The sequence below is a fragment of the Scardinius erythrophthalmus genome (genome assembly GCF_964197995.2).
Source record: "Scardinius erythrophthalmus genome assembly, chromosome: 1".
Taxonomy (NCBI): domain Eukaryota; kingdom Metazoa; phylum Chordata; class Actinopteri; order Cypriniformes; family Leuciscidae; genus Scardinius; species Scardinius erythrophthalmus.
The window spans coordinates 26,571,544-26,588,049 of NC_138221.1; the positions used below are offsets into that span (position 1 = coordinate 26,571,544).

The following is a 16,506-nucleotide window of genomic DNA, read 5'->3' on the forward strand; positions in this document are numbered from 1 at the left end:
GAGATTCTGTTTTGTAAAGATTTTAGTTTGTTCTTGTAATTAATGTTAAAAACTGCTGCTCTTAAATCTTGCTTCATCTCTGCTTTAACCAGCCTTTGATATAACACAGATACGTTGAAAAAACAGTAACACTTTACAATAATGTCTCCTTTATCAACATTAGTCAAGTCAAGTCAAGTCAAGTTTATTTATATAGCGCTTTTCACAACATAGGTTGTATCAAAGCAGCTTCACAGTAATAAATTAAATGTTCTGATGTTTTCTATTTTCTCAGTGAAGAACTTCATGAAATCATTACTACTAAACTGTAACGGGATATTTTGTTCAGGAGACATCTGTTTATTTGTTAGTCTAGCCACGGTGTTAAATAAGAACCTAGGATTGTTTTGGTTGTTTTCTATTAGTTTGCGGAGATGCTCAGCCCTGGCCTCTTTTAGGGCCTTTTTATAACGTGACATACTGTCTTTCCATGCGATTCTAAAGACCTCTAAGTTAGTTTTTTTTTCCCCATTTACGCTCTAAATTACGGGTTTCTCTCTTTAGAACATGCGTAGTATTGTTGTACCATGGTGCTTTACTTTTCTCTCTGACCTTTTTTAATCTAATGGGTGCAACAATATCCAGTGTTCCAGAGAGAATGGTGCTCATAGTGCTAGTTAATTCCTCAAGTTCATCTGTTTGTTTGGGTTCACTGAGCAGCTGAGACAGATCAGATAAGCTATTTGAAAAATGATCTATGGTGGATGGAAGGATTGTTCTGCCTAATCGATAACGCGGCGCAGCATGATATATTACAGGAGTACGTAATATGCAAGTTACCATGCAATGGTCAGTGACATCGTCACTTTGTGGAATGATATCTATATCGGTTGGATCAGTTCCATGTGATATAATTAAATCGAGTGTATGATTAAAACGATGAGTTGGTCCGGTAACGTTTTGCTTGACCCCAAAGGAGGTCATGAATTATCTACGTGGATATTAAAGTCTCCAACAATTAATGCTTTATCGAAATTAACTAATAGGTCTGAGAGAAAATCTGCAAACTCTTTTAGGAAATCAGCGTAAGGCCCAGGCGGTCTATATACGGTAGCCAAGGCTAGAGATAATAGGGATGTTTTTCGAACATCTAAGAGCGTAACATTTAGTACAAGTACTTCAAACGAAATAAACTTATAGCCCGTTTTCAACAGTAACATTGAGAATATCTCTATAGATTGTTGCAACACCGCCGCCACGACCAATCAGACGGGGCTCGTGCTTATAGGAGTATCCTAAAGGAGTAGACTCATTTAGACCGAAATAATCATTTGGTTTAAGCCAGGTGTTACGGTTTGTGTCTCGTGTTTTCCTCTCCTTGCGATGATGTCATGACTCCGTGTTTTTTTCTGTGTCTGAGTTTGTTATTAGGTCCGCACCTGTGTATCATTATACACCTGCATCTCGTTGGAGTCGTTTCTGATTCACTATAATAAGGACGCTGAAGCGGAGCATGGCAGGAGAGAGGAGAACCAGCAAACAAGCTTTTCTTTTTTCTTTTTATTTAGTAAAATTACTTTGCTGTTCGTCTTATTAATATTTGTTATCTTCATATTATTTTGAAGTTTATTACGTTTCTTTATCTGTGATACGTGTTTCGTGAGTTTTGACATGTTTGTGAGTATAATAAATGTTAAAGCAGCGCACTCGTGTTTCACGTGTCCTTCTTTATGTTGTGAAACCCTTACGTAGCCACTTTTAACAAAAGGGTTCGTAACATAAATTGGGGGCTCGTCGAGATTTCGGATTACTTTAATTTTGTTTGAGCAGATAAAGTTGGTGGTGCTGGGCGATCTCCGGGTAGGTAGAGTAAACCAGGGGGGCCGTGCTTAGCGCCGGTTCTCACTACGGTTTACTATTTATTGTTTTCTTTATTATTTTAGTTTGTTGTTTTTGGAGGTACTCCGTGGGAGAGGCTTGCCTCTTAACTGGTACCCTCTGAAGACTAGAGAGGTCTTAGTTAGGTCTCGGGTTAGGTAGGTTTAGGTCCGGAGTCGTTCGTAGCCTGCTAATTTATTATGTTTGTTTTTTGCTCATCAATTTATTATGGCGACGTTTGATTTAAATGAGTTTGTAAGTCAACCTAGCATTGCAGTGTTGGAAACATGTAGAAAGGACGATTTGTTCCTTATTGCTCGACACTTTGAAATACCTGTTTCTAAAACATTGCTTAAGAAAGACTTGAAAGCTTGTTTGTTAACTGGTTTAATTAATGATGGGGTGTTGTCTTTATTGGAGGATGTTCCTGAATCAGCAGAATCAGTTGCAGCTGTTATGGATGAGGAACAACTCCCACTGTATTCTTCTACCTCACTGCGTTCTCTCGCTGGCAATCCAGTTACGCCGGGTGCCGGTGGTGGGGTGAAGGTAGGACCACCACCTCTTTCTTTGCCTAAGTTTGAACCTTTATCCCTCTCTACCGAAGAATCACCTGTACATCAAGGAGGTTTGCGTTTAAAAGTACGATTAGCTCGTTTACAGCTTGAGACGCAAGACAGAGCTCAAGCACGGAAGGATGAGTTGCAGCATCAGCTTGAATTGCACCGTATTGATGCGGAGATGAAAGTTAAAATGCGGGAGTTAGACTTACAGGTGCGAGACGACCAAAAAAGATCTAAAAAGTCATCTGCGTTCGAAGATAGACCTAGTTTTGAGGTCGAAGCTGCTGCATTAGTGCCAAATATTCCTGCGATACCTATAGTTAACTCTTTACCTGTGTTAACGGATTCTCTTGATCATTCGACTTCGTTTAATGTAGCGAAAAATATTGTAATTGTTCCACCTTTTCGTGAGAAAGAGGTTGAAGCTTATTTTCAGGCATTTGAGAGAATAGCATCTGCTTTGAGGTGGCCAACAGAGGTCTGGTCATTAATGTTACAATGTAAGTTAACAGGGAAAGCGCAGGAAGTTTGTGCATCTCTTCCGTTAGAGGAAAGTGTTCAATATGAGACAGTAAAAAATGTGATTCTCCGTGCCTATGAGTTAGTACCTGAACATTACCGACAACGTTTTCGCTCAACGAAAAAATCTGCTTCTCAGACATATGTCGAATTTGCCCGTGAGAAGGGTCTACTCTTTGATCGATGGATAAAGGCGTGTAAAGTCGTGGATTACCAATCTTTGTGTGAACTTTTGCTCATTGAAAAGTTTAAGAATTGTGTTCCTGAGCGTACTGCTTTATATTTAAACGAACAAAAGGTTACTACTGTGCAGCAAGCAGCTGTTTTAGCAGATGAGTATGCACTCATTCATAAACCTGTGTTTGTAAAACGTGCGAGTGATTTAGGATACACTTCACAAAGAGAGAATGAAGTTAATTCTTCTGACTTTAAAGTCAGGCCTAGTCCATCTAGCCCGAAAATGCGTAAAGAGTGTGGCTATTGTCACAAGGTTGGACATATTATTGCTGAGTGTCGAATTTTAAAACGAAAGCATGAACGTCAGGATTTTTCAGCTCAACCTCGCGGTTCAGTTTTAGTAAAAATTGTGTCTCCACAGACTATGATTTCGGTAGCTCCTGATGAGTGTTTTCAGCCTTTCATGTTTGACGGTTATGTATCATTGACTGGTCGTGTTGAGGATAAGAAAGCTGTGAAGATCTTACTTGATACGGGAGGGTCTCAGTCTTTTATACTGTCTGACACTTTGCCTTTCTGTGAAAGCTCCGAATGTGATACTAGCACTATCGTGCAGGGTATAGAAATGGGTTTCATCACTGTACCTCTTCATCGTGTCTGGGTGACGTCTGAATTAGTTTCTGGATGTTTTAATGTAGCGGCTCGTTCTTCCCTACCTGTGAAAGGTATTGATTTTATCATGGGAAATGATCTTGCTGGAGGAAAAGTGATGCCAGTTGTGCATGTTACCAAAATCCCAGTTACTGATCAACAACCAGATGCGCTCGCACAACATTTCCCAAATGTTTTTGCTTTTAGTGCAGTTACGACACGCGCTCAGGCGAAAAGTCTCGGTAAGGAGAATGAAGTGAATTTAGGTGAGTCCATCTTTGCAGAGATTTTTGAGAAAAATGCTGTGACAGAGCATGTGGAGGTTAGTTCGATCCAAAAATCTGTTTCTCCCGATGCTGATGTATTTTTGCCTATTTCGTGCGATGTTCTTACTGCAGCTCAGAAAAGTGATCATACGTTAGAGAGATGTTGTTTAAGTGCTGACACTAAAAAGTCACCTTCGTATAACCATCAGTTCTATTGGAACAAAACTGTGTTAATGCGTAGTTGGAATGCTCGATTATCGAATGATGAAAATTCGGATGATTGGAACGTGGTCCATCAGATTGTGGTACCCTCGAAATTTCGACAGCATATTCTGAGCTTGGCACATGATCATCCTTGGTCTGGGTACCTTGGAATAAATAAAACTTACCATCGGGTACTCCAGCATTTCTTTTGGCCTGGGTTGAAAGCTGATGTGTCTCGATATTGTAAGTCTTGTCATGTATGTCAAGTAGTAGGAAAGCCCAATCAGATTGTGCCACTTGCTCCACTTCGACCTATTCCGGCTGTAGGTGAACCGTTTGAACGCGTCTTGGTAGATTGCGTTGGGCCGCTGCCGCGAACTAAATCTGGTTCTCAGTATATTTTAACAATCATGTGCACCGTCACGCGGTTTCCAGAAGCAATTCCGTTACGGAATATAACTGCCAAAAGCGTCACTAAAACTCTAATAAAATTTTTCACAACATTCGGATTGCCGAGAACTGTTCAAACAGACCAAGGAACTAATTTCTTGTCAAAAATATTCCAAAATGTGTTGAAAGGTTTGAGCGTGTCACATGTCACATCCAGTGCCTACCATCCTGAATCGCAGGGGGCACTTGAGAGGTGGCACCAGACGCTGAAGTCCAGTTTGCGAAAATATTGCCTGGAGGCAGGGAATGAGTGGGATGAGGGAGTCCCTTTGGTTTTATGTGAAGCGCGACAAGAGTCACTTGGTTTTAGTCCGTCGGAATTGGTCTTTGGACATAATGTACGGGGTCCTTTAAAAGTACTGAAAGATGAATTTCTCTCTTCCGGTGTGACTGAGAAACATAATGTGCTTGATTTCGTTTCTAGTACCCGTGAACGATTGTGAAATGCTTGTGCTGTCGCGAAAGAAGCTCTTTCTCTTTCGCAGAAGAAAATTAAGTGTCGTTTTGACAAGAGCGCGGTGGTGCATAACTTTACGCCTGGAGAAAAAGTACTAGTGTTGCTTCCTTTGCCTGGTTCTGCTTTAGCTGCGCGATTTGCAGGTCCTTATGTAATTAAGAGCAAGCTGAGTGACACTGATTATATAGTCCATACCCCAGAACGACGACGGAAGACACGTTTGTGTCATGTAAATATGCTGAAACAATATGTAGCTCGAACTGTGAAGACTGATGAGGTGATTGACTTGTCTCAGAGTGAGGTACAGCCGGTATTAAATGTGGAACGAGTATCTTTGCTGTCCAGTACCATGGGTGCTGAAGATGTAGATGATGGGTTGAAAATGTCAACGGAGATGTTCAGTGGTGGTCCTCTAAAGAATTCAGAGATTTTAAGAGTTTTACCATCTCATTTGTCTTATTTATCTAGCGACCAGCGTCAGGATGTGATTGACTTAATAGAAGATTATCCTAACTTGTTTAATGATGTTCCGTCTGGTACCTCTGTCATTCAACATGATATTGAGGTGGGTAACGTACTTCCCATAAAACAGCATGCGTATCGTTCTCCAGTAGGTAAACGGGAGATCATGAAATGTGAAGTGAACTATCTGGTTACAAATGGTTTCGCCAAAAAGAGTAATAGCCCGTGGAGTTCACCGTGCATTTTAGTACCTAAAGCTGATGGTTCATTCCGTTTCTGTACCGATTTTCGCAAGGTGAATTCTGTCACTGTGCCGGATGCATTTCCGTTGCCTCGAATAGAGGATTGTATTGACAATCTTGGTACTGCTCGGTACATTACGAAATTAGATCTTTTGAAAGGCTATTGGCAGGTGCCATTGACTGAACATGCTTCTGAGATCTCCGCATTTGTGACTCCCGATTCTTTCTTTCAATATACGCGTATGGCGTTCGGCCTTCGGAACGCGCCTGCTACCTTTCAAAGGTTAATGTCTACAGTGTTGAGTGACGTTCCAAACTGTAATATTTATCTTGATGATGTCGTTATTTATTCTTCTACGTGGAATGAGCACATCTCTACCTTGCACGATGTTTTTAGCCGATTAACAGCCGCCTCTTTAACTTTAAATTTGACTAAATGCGATTTTGCGAAAGCCTCCGTTACATACTTGGGGAAACAGGTTGGAAACGGTCAAGTACGTCCAGTTGACGCAAAAGTCACCGCTATTCTTGCATACCCTGTGCCCACTACGAGGAGAGAGTTGCGTAGATTTTTAGGCATGGCTGGCTATTACAGGTGTTTTTGTAAAAATTTCTCGACTGTGGTCGCTCCCTTAACGAAGATGTGCAGCTCTAAAGTTGTTTTTAATTGGACTGATGTATGTCAAAGTGCCTTTTTGTGTGCAAAGTCTCTCCTTTGCAGTGCTCCGGTGTTGTCTGCTCCTGACCTGGCTCGTCCGTTCAAGCTTGAGGTAGACGCCAGCGCGAGCGGAGTTGGAGCTGTCCTACTTCAGAGTGGTGCTGATGGAATATCCCATCCAGTATCTTATTTCTCAGCTAAATTCAACCGTCACCAGTTGAATTATTCTACTATCGAAAAAGAGACTCTAGCTATGTTGCTTGCTTTGCAGCACTTCAATGTGTACGTTGGTGCGTCATCGTCTACACGGACCATAATCCGTTGTTTTTTTTAAATAAAATGTACAATCATAACCAACGTTTGATGCGCTGGGCGCTAATGGCTCAATGTTATAATCTTGAGATCCACCACAAGAAAGGAACTGACAACATCGTGGCAGATGCCCTTTCTCGGGGCTAGGTAAATGTATAATTTAATGTTATATGTATGTGTGTAAGTTGTATTATTGTAACTATGTTCTTGGTTGCTTTTACTGTTCGCTTCATCCAGAACCTGTCTAAAAAAGACTGGTTCTTTCTTTAAGTGGGGGAGTGTTACGGTTTGTGTCTCGTGTTTTCCTCTCCTTGCGATGACGTCATGACTCCGTGTTTTTTTTCTGTGTCTGAGTTTGTTATTAGGTCCGCACCTGTGTATCATTATACACCTGCATCTCGTTGGAGTCGTTTCTGATTCACTATAATAAGGACGCTGAAGCGGAGCATGGCAGGAGAGAGGAGAACCAGCAAACAGCTTTTCTTTTTTCTTTTTATTTAGTTAAATTACTTTGCTGTTCGTCTTATTAATATTTGTTATCTTCATATTATTTTGAAGTTTATTATGTTTCTTTATCTGTGATACGTGTTTCGTGAGTTTTGACATGTTTGTGAGTATAATAAATGTTAAAGCAGCGCACTCGTGTTTCACGTGTCCTTCTTTATGTTGTGAAACCCTTACGTAGCCACTTTTAACAAAAGGGTTCGTAACACAGGTTTCAGTAAGGCAAAGTACATCGAAGCTATTATCTGTGACTATTTCATTTACAATAACTGCCTTAGGTGTGAGTGATCTAATGTTTAGAAGACCTAGCTTTAGAAATTGTTTTTGATTACTAATAGCAACATTTTCTGGAGTTTTCTTGGTCTAGAACTGACTTGCGTCTTCCACTGCGGAAATATCCAGGCTTCATGGTGGCGTGTTGGAGCCGGAGTAAACGAGACCATGGCTGATTGCGACCTCGACGCTCGGGACCGATGTTGAGAAACGCACGGAGTAGACGAGGTCGGAGTCAGCGGGTTAGTAACGTTAATCTCTGATTTGTGAGCATCGGCACGTGATGTTTCAAGAGCCAAACGCCGGTGAACTATCCCTTTAAGTAGTACTTGAAAATGTTTGTAAAACTACTAGTGCTCTGAAGTAATCGTAAATCCCTAAGTGCATCGTAAGGAGACAGAGATTCGAGGTCACCAGCAGGACAAACGGCAAATTGCACCTAAGCTTTACTTTAATATTGGTTTTATGTATTTCTGTATTAGTTTTTTTTATTTTACTTGTTTTATTCTTTCCTCTTAAATACATTTAACGTAATTCAATAAAGAAATATTAATGAATAAAGAAATAAAATCAAAATTGCATGACAGAACACAAATAAATTAAGGAATGAAAAAGTACACTGCTGTGTTTGGACATTTCAAGGAGAATACAAATGTTATACTTAGCAGGGAAATGGCTAGTATGCTTTAAAGATTTTTAAAATAAATGAGATACTCAAAACAACATGTCAAACACTGGCGTTCACGAAACCCAGCCATGTATTGGACATGTCTTGCTTGTTCATCGTGATGTCTCATGCCATCTTTGTTCTCCTCCTCCCTGCCGTCCAAGGACACTTTCATTTTTAAAAAGTCATAGCTTGTGGGGTAAAACGCCCCCCAGGGGGCATAGTTTCTCTCTATCATAATTACTATACTATAAAGCGGCGTCCCCCTTTGTACAAAAATATTTTCAGTCAAAATACTAATTAATTATGAAGGCTGAGCAATTTTAATATTTGGTGAATAACTCCTGCCATAGTCACTCAAAACCGGGATGGCAATTCTAGTCACAATTATGTTTTGTTTCACTGTAATGTCACATTTTCCTTAAGGGGGGAGGGGGGTGTTTCCCCCCACTCTACCCTAATTTGCGGGTGGGACGGGTGTCCCCGCCACTTTTTGCTAAGGTCGATATTGTCCCCACCACTTTTGAAACATCTCGCGGCACGAATGTACCAATACAAATAAATAAAACATCTCCAGTTTTTTTCAATCAAGTGATCAAAGTCCTCGTTGCCGTTGCGATCAGTGGCGCGGATACTGTGTTCTCTTGTGGCTCGCGCACAGTCTTCACTCGGACGTTTGCTTCAATCCGTTGTGGAGACTCTTTTTTACAAATTACAAATTACAAAACAAACTGCTCACAAACGTGTTCCTGTCTGATATACAACCACTGATAAACATAATCGGTTTTGATGAGAATAAAAAACCTATACGATTGCGGCAGGGGTGGAGCTAGACTCTCAGTACAGTGGGGGCGGAGCTTCATCATGGGGCCCTCTGCTACCAACTCATTTTAAAATTAAAACCGCTAAAAAAAACATAAAATATCTGATGAACAGGGCCGGATTAACAATTTCCTGTGCCCTGGGCAACAAGACTCAAGGTCCCCCCCGTAGTTAGGGGGGTTCGGGGGCATGCTCCCCCGAGAAAATTTTGATTTCTCTGACCTATGTGCAATTTAGGACTTGTGAAGGCCAAAAAATGATAAGAAATAGCTTTAAAACCTTGTCATTAGATTATTTATCAATACCTGCTCTCTCCTCATCTTCATATTTCTTATTCTCTCAGTCTCCTTATCCTCCTTATCTCCTTATTCCCCTCCTAAAGCTGAACTTTGACTGATAGTCTTTTCATTTCGTCTGTGTCAGTGACGAAAGTAAACACAGGCTCAACTGATATTTATACGTTTTATGAATCATTTTCTTAGACAAGTTAATTTACTCAAGGCTACAAGGAATGCTGTAGCCTAAGTCAGTATTGCCATTAGGAACCTTCTGCAAGCTTTGGAATTTGAAAAAATCGTCTGTTTTTAAAAGTTAAAAGTAATTTTAAATAATACAAATAGACTACGTTTACCGCAGTTGGTGAAATTGGCAGACGTTCGCATCGTGCGCTGTGGAAACGCGTCAAAGCATTCAGGTAGAATTATGCAGCATTAATGCACAAATGACTTTAAATGAATATTTCATCATGTCGATATACAATGGTCACATAATGTTAAAACTAATCTTGGAAAATAAAAACATAGCAGGAGAGAGAGACCCGAGTCCTGTCAAACAAGTTATGTCACGAAGATAAATTGCAATATCTGAGAGTTGCAACTTGCCACACATGTGGCTTCTATAGCCTACATTTCAGAAAACCCCTTGCTCACAAATATATCACAAGCAAAAAATATTGCATGACCATGCCACGGCGGGCCAGACAAAAAACCCATAGCTTACCTTGTATGGCTGATGTTTGCTCTAAACAAGCCAGTCGTCTGGGTTCTGAATTGAATATGTTCACATCGTCATAAACTTAGCCTATCTATTAGTTTTCTTTTCAAACAAAAAAAGTGTCAAGTTGTTACGGCGTCCCGTCATCTTTGTCAAGACGTTTTTCTTTATTAAATGCATCATAGATAGCGGTTAAGCCATTTTTGAAATAACATAAAAAGTTAAAATCAGAATATTTGCGCGAAGAATAAAATTACTATACTGGGCGCTGGCGTGACGTAACTGAAGAGACGAATTAGCATGTTCTTATTAATATTATTAGGATAGTTTTAATGCATGAAAAAAACAAATCACATTTACAATAGGCTAATTATTGAAGAATTGTTTAAAGTTGGAAAATTGTATTTTGCCCTGTCAGGGCCCCTTAGATGTCATGTGCCCCTGGGCAAGTGACCAGTTGCCATAATGGTTAATCCGGCTGATAAATGCATATGAAATAATGTAGCCTGCAGTACAATATATATTATTTATATATTTTTTAAGTGGTATGTTTATTGTTTTCAATAATTTGAAAATTAATTCGAGAATTAACTTGAATGTGCAGCAATTTGTACAAATAGAGAGTATGCAGGCCTATTATATTTGTTGTAGCCATTAAATAAGAGCATTTAGTTTCATATTTGTTCAAACATTATAAAGTTATTTTTTCCATCTATGTTGATTATGAAAAGTGAACACCATGATAGGATGCATCGGGAGACATGGAGTCGGTCAGACATGATTTTGTTCATGGGTCAGACATGATTAAACTTAATTTTCTTCATGAAGTTTTGTAGAAAGCCTTTATTTAAAGTGAATTTCGTTTTGTATAAATTGTATCTTAATTTTGATACATTTTTTCATCAACCAATTTCCTGTATTTAATAAATAGAAGAAGCAAATAATGCAGACAATATAAATCATGACATCGTCAACTTCATCTTTGCAGCGACACTGACAGAAAAGACTAGTTTATTAATAAAAATCAATGCACGCGTGTCACCGGATTTACAAATGCACATCTTGCTTGTTGCACGCACACTCGGCACACATATTATGTCGAAATAACGAGATATTGTGTTGAAATAACATTATTAATAATAATAAATCTTTAATAATATTTGATTTATTAAAAGTATTTAATAAGTCTAGCATCCCCTCAACACATGTTAAAAAATTATTTGGCGCCGCCCCTGGTTATAACGGCCCACATATTAAAAATGGTTGGGTCTAAATCAGGCTCGGGCTCATAATTACAGTTAATGTGTTGGCAATATGTTACTTTGCCAGGGCCCCGTGCAATGTGTCACTTGGCGAGGGCCCCGTTCCTGTCCAGTGACGCAAGATCGGCGGCGTTTGAGGGGCCCCTAATTGGCACGGGGCCCTGGGGCGGCCGCACCCATGCACCCACGCTATCTCCGCTACAGGATTGCGGATTAGAACACAGAACCTCTGACACACTTAGCAAAAGTTTTACCACTGGACAATTTAAATATACGCTTAAAATAGTCGGATCTATGTATATATTTACGTGAAAATTCTCACCTCTAACAACATATATTAGACCCTCATTAAACGACAAAATTAAACCCAATGTACTATTTAAATCGATTGCTGGACATCGTAATGTTATAGTACATACATCTGATTTATGATTTAAGCCTAGTTCACACTACAGGATTTTAAGCTCGATTTAAGCCCGATTTGCAAATCGTTGAGCTTGCCAACAGGTTGGGGTGCAAATCGCGGGGGATTAGCGGGCGATGAACGCTCGCAAATCTGTTAGTATGAAAGAGCCAACAACGCATCAAAGACGCTCGCAGACGCCTCTACAAACCTAGTTTTGCCACTGTGCATGCTGTTTTGCGTCATTTCCGGTTCATTTTATCTCGTGATTTTTCGTGACAAAACTTGGTTTGTAGACAAGATAGAATCGTTGGGCGACAGAGTTGTTGTCAACTCGTGTAGTGCGTTACCTCCTGTTGCGGATCAATCACGTTGTGTCGTGTGGTGTGAACAGCTCAACAACTTGAACACTCCTGATTTCACAGAGAGCAAGTCATGTAGTCTAAACAGCACAGCGATCTGCCGACGTTTAAAGTTGTGTAGTGTGAACTAGGCTTTAGGGGGGCGCGGCGCGTCTTAGACGGTGAGAGCGGCAAGGAGAGTTGAAAGGTGTGTTCGACATCGGCTGCGGCTGGATGTAACCGATCGGTGAGAGTAGCCGCGTGCAGGCGGGGAGGAGCTACAAATGAAGATGTGAAGTCGGATACTTTATGGTTCCCGTAGTGACCGCTCACGAGGTGTTTGCATACTTAACCACAGCTGAATTGAAATAAATGCAATATTTGCCAAATAATACACAGATGTTTTAGAGACATTTTCATTCAATACTTATGTACTGCTTCATACAGCATCTGAACAAGAATAAAGTTCAACATAAGCTACTATCAATGAAGTGGAGTCTACGTTTTTTAATCAGTTTTAATTTGATAAACTTGACACAATATAACATCGCAACGACATGAAAAGAGTGTTTACTGTTTTGTGAGGTTTAGAGGAACGAAAGGTGTTCGAATAAACACGAAACACATGTGATCGTTGTCATGCAGTGAATCCAGCCAATCGTGGAACAGCTGTGTCATCATCAGAGCTCAAGCAGCCCAGTGCAGCCACTCTTGAGAAGCTGCGCTGGCTGAGTTCTCTGGCTACTCTCGAATCGGTCTCGCGGTACTTTGATGGCATACAAACGAATTTTGCCGCTCTCATCGGCGGCGGTGTGAACGTACAGTTAAAAGTGCTGTCGGAGCTACCAATCTCTGTATAACGGTCGATGGATCCTCTGCTGGTATGGAATCATAAGATGGCCGCTCAAAATCTTCCGGTGGCTTCACTGCCTGCTGGCAGTTTAGAACGTCATGAGCTATCCAGTCATTATATAGATCAGTGGTTTTAACCCTTTAAGCCCTGGTTTGTGCACTCGTGACGTCGCATGTGGCGGTTATGTGGAAGCTATAAAATGATGCTTGAACATAACCGTGTCAGCCTCTGATTGGTCGAAGCAAGTCGTTCTCAGGAGCGCGAGAAGTGTGGCCGAGGGACGCAGTGTCTTGTTCCCTTCTCAGGGAACAAGGGTTACAGTCGTAAAAAGTCTGCGTGTTCCTTTAATCTGAAGACTTTGATTTGCTGGTTCAGGTGTGTTTGATTTAGGGTTGGAGCTGAACTCTATGGAATATCATAACTGCCAAAATAATAAATAAATATACAAAGGAATGTAAAAAAAAGATGTATATATAGATGCATATATATATATATATATATATATATATATATATATATATATATATATATATTATATATTATTTCCACATTTATTTATACTGTACATGCAAATGAGAGGTGTGTGTTTTACAGTGTGTGAGGGAAATATTATAAAACACAACCATGTGATCATGAACTCAACCCTCTTACAACACTTACCAGGAAGAGACTGACTTGTTATTTCTCCTCTCTGTCATACTGACTTTACTGTCTTGACAAAAGCAATGAAGAACCAGCAATCAATGAAGAACTAAGAGGAAAAACGTTCATGAAGGATTGAAAACGTTTGTTTCTGAACAGATCTTTGTGACTCTTGTGGTTTTTCATTTTTGAAACGTTTATTCAGAAAGTGAGAGTTAAGTTCAGATTGCTGGATCTCAAACAGAGAAAATGGCTTCATTATCTGAAGATGATATTTCTTGTCCCGTGTGTCAAGAAACCGTCAAGGCTCCTGTTCTTCTGTTATTCTCCTATACTCTGTCATTAATTACTCAACCTTATGTCGTTCCAAACCCATAAGACTCATTGCCAAACAACATTGCCCCCGTGTATCATCACCAGAACACTTTCATTTACATCTTCAGAAAGTACTAGTACCTAATGGAATATATCCTAGTATCTAAAAAATAAGTACTAGTAGAATGAAAATAGATACTATTTTTAAGGATTAAATGTTAAAATGGCTTTCTATAAGATGTGGGCATTTACTATTGACTCTAAAATAAACTGGATTGTTTTAACCCAAATTTCGGTCAAATATGGACAAACCTAGCAAATGAGTTTTTTTTTTTTAACCCAACGGTTGAGTTTGTCCATATTTCACCCAAATTTGGGTTGAAACAACTCCGCATTTTTAGAGTGTAATGATAGTGTTGAGACCCTATAAGCTTCATGCCACACATTATTTGCCCATGTTGGCAATGTTTGTAGTTATTCTTTGTGGGTGTGTAATTTAGCAGAGATTGCATTAACTACATACACTGACATAGAAAATCTTGTTCTGTTAATATAAAATTGCCCACGGGTTTAATATTTTTTTTATTGATTTGTAATTCACAGACAACTGACAGCGAGTCATGAACAGATTAAAGCACACAAACCAACATCAAACCAAAATCAACATGCTGAATTACAGACATGTTGTAACATATTGCTGAAATAAAGTGTAAAATCTTACATATTAAGATAAAGTAAGCCCCCAATTTAGAAAACTTGAGAACAAAGGGTCCAAAGCAGGGATAACAACAAATCAAACTGCTCTCATAATTTGCAAGATTATTATAATGGTACATCTGAATGACAAATCCTAAACGGGCGTTTCCTTAATCTGTGCCATGCGATATTCCTTCACAGCCTTCTTTGTATTCAGGTCTGGCTTTAAGTGTGCTATTTGTAGCACATCTTCCGTCAGTGGATCAGTACTGCCATGCCTGAAATAATAATGCAAGTCAAAAATGTAAAATAAACTAGTAAATGCATCAATTTAATCCTGGGAGAAAAAAAATATATATTCCAGAATAATCTGCTTTATATTTAAAGATACTGTTATGGTTAACATTCCAGAATAATACAACTTACTGCTTCAGATGATCCTCAATAGCACTGCGCTCGTACACCATTCCATCTGTAGTTTTCACTGGATCAACAAACAACTTGTGTGACAGAGGACAAGTCAAAGTAGGAGGAGTGACATTTTTCTGCAACTCTGGACCTACATATTTCTAGAAAAGGAAGAAAAAAATATTAAGAATATACTTACTCTTTATGTAAAAAAAATAAATTGATCGTACTGTAAAAATCAAGCACATGGGTGTCTGTATATGCACTGATTGCTGTTTTTAAATTAATTATGAGTTAGTTGTTACTGCACTGTAAAACATATGAGCAAAAAGTTATGACAGTGTGTTTTTACATTGCTTCAAACTTAAGCAATTTTCTACTTTTTATGTTATACAAGATTCAACTTTTTTTTTTAAATCAGTTTAATTTAATTTAAAATGACTTAAACATCCAAGTTGATTGTACTTAAATTAAAGGTAGTGTAGTACACTGTAAAAATATTTTCATGCTTTATCACATATCTTTTGTCAAATCAACTTAGATAATTAATTTGGTTCACATAACACAATATTTTGAGTTTCTATTTATTAAACAAATCTCCTTTGTTGTATTAACTTATTTTTTTTTATTTGAATGAACTCACAATTTTAAGGCAACCAGGTAACTTACCTTTTTAAGTTAAACCAAAAATACTTTTATACAGTGTATGAAGGAGGCGTTTGTAAACTTCATGGAATTGCGGTTTTGAAATTACCTTTTCCAAGTCATCCAAGGAGGAATTGGCATACATCTTTGTACTTTTCTTGGCTTCTTCCACATATTTGTGTTTGTTGGACTGGAATTCTTCTGCCAAAATGCTTAACAAATAGCATAATGTTTATACAATGACTTTTTGACTACATGACTACTTTATGAAAAATCTAAATAGCTACAACTTTAATCCTGTTATAGGCTATATGTTCTGTTTACCTGTCAAGAGGATCATCTGGTTCAGGAGCGATCAAGAGCCCAAAAATCGCATCCAGAATCTCTCTCATGGTAATGTGGGCCGAGTAATTTCGATCAAATATGTTGTGACAGATTCTTCCCACATTGTTCACATTGCAATGGTAAACCTTTGTACAAAATAAGTTAAGGGACTGTAATAAAAATGAAGTATGGGGAAAATGCAACTAATTTATGTTCAATTATTGTTATGCTTGATTGATAATTCTCATTTTGTGGAGTTTAAACTAGATGAATGTCAGCTATCTATAACTGCTGAAAGACGACTCAAAATCAATCTATTAGTTCACCAGATCTGGTATGGATGAACCACATGTGAGGACAGCAGAGGGAAAAAGGATATAGGGGTGAAGAATCTCATGAGAGGTGGTTTAACTGGGTATTCAGGACCAAACTCACAATACAGCTCAAAGACTCCCTCTTCATACGGGGTATCAGACGGACCTTTCATGAGAATCTTCCAGAAGGCTGAAGAACAAAACCTGTATTATTTAACAGCACACT

At 39.0% G+C, this 16,506-nt stretch overlaps 3 protein-coding genes across 3 annotated transcripts in view; 1 reads left to right on the top strand and 2 right to left on the bottom strand.

The window, feature by feature from the left end:
• The window catches only part of LOC308695541 (uncharacterized protein), a gene marked incomplete at both ends in the record, with an annotated part of 375,246 nt that overhangs the window by 21,946 nt on the left and 336,794 nt on the right, over window positions 1–16,506 (top strand). The gene's annotated exons all lie outside the window — the stretch shown is intronic.
• Window positions 14,455–16,110, bottom strand: LOC308700762 (uncharacterized protein). The gene is made up of 4 exons (XM_081382529.1): window positions 15,967–16,110; window positions 15,752–15,854; window positions 15,016–15,158; window positions 14,455–14,867 (listed from the first exon to the last, which is right to left on the bottom strand). Exons 1-4 carry the CDS (start codon window positions 16,032–16,034, stop codon window positions 14,744–14,746), a joined length of 438 nt encoding a protein of 145 aa, XP_081238655.1. The 5' UTR covers window positions 16,035–16,110; the 3' UTR covers window positions 14,455–14,743.
• LOC308700695 (uncharacterized protein) overlaps window positions 16,346–16,506 on the bottom strand; it is a 29,786-nt gene continuing 29,625 nt past the window's right edge. Inside the window, exon 19 of the mRNA XM_081382434.1 lies at window positions 16,346–16,470. The gene's annotated coding sequence lies outside the window, so the exon portion shown is untranslated. The remainder of the gene's footprint in view (window positions 16,471–16,506) is intronic.

Excerpts from the sequence above, each read along its gene's own strand:
- LOC308700762 (XM_081382529.1), bottom strand. The coding sequence starts at position 16,034 with ATGAGAGAGATTCTGGATGCGATTTTTGGGCTCTTGATCGCTCCTGAA. Across the intron at positions 15,159-15,751 it reads CCTTGGATGACTTGGAAAAG|AAATATGTAGGTCCAGAGTT; the intron begins GTAATTTCAAAA and ends TTCCTTTTCTAG. Across the intron at positions 14,868-15,015 it reads ATTGAGGATCATCTGAAGCA|GCATGGCAGTACTGATCCAC; the intron begins GTAAGTTGTATT and ends TTATTATTTCAG.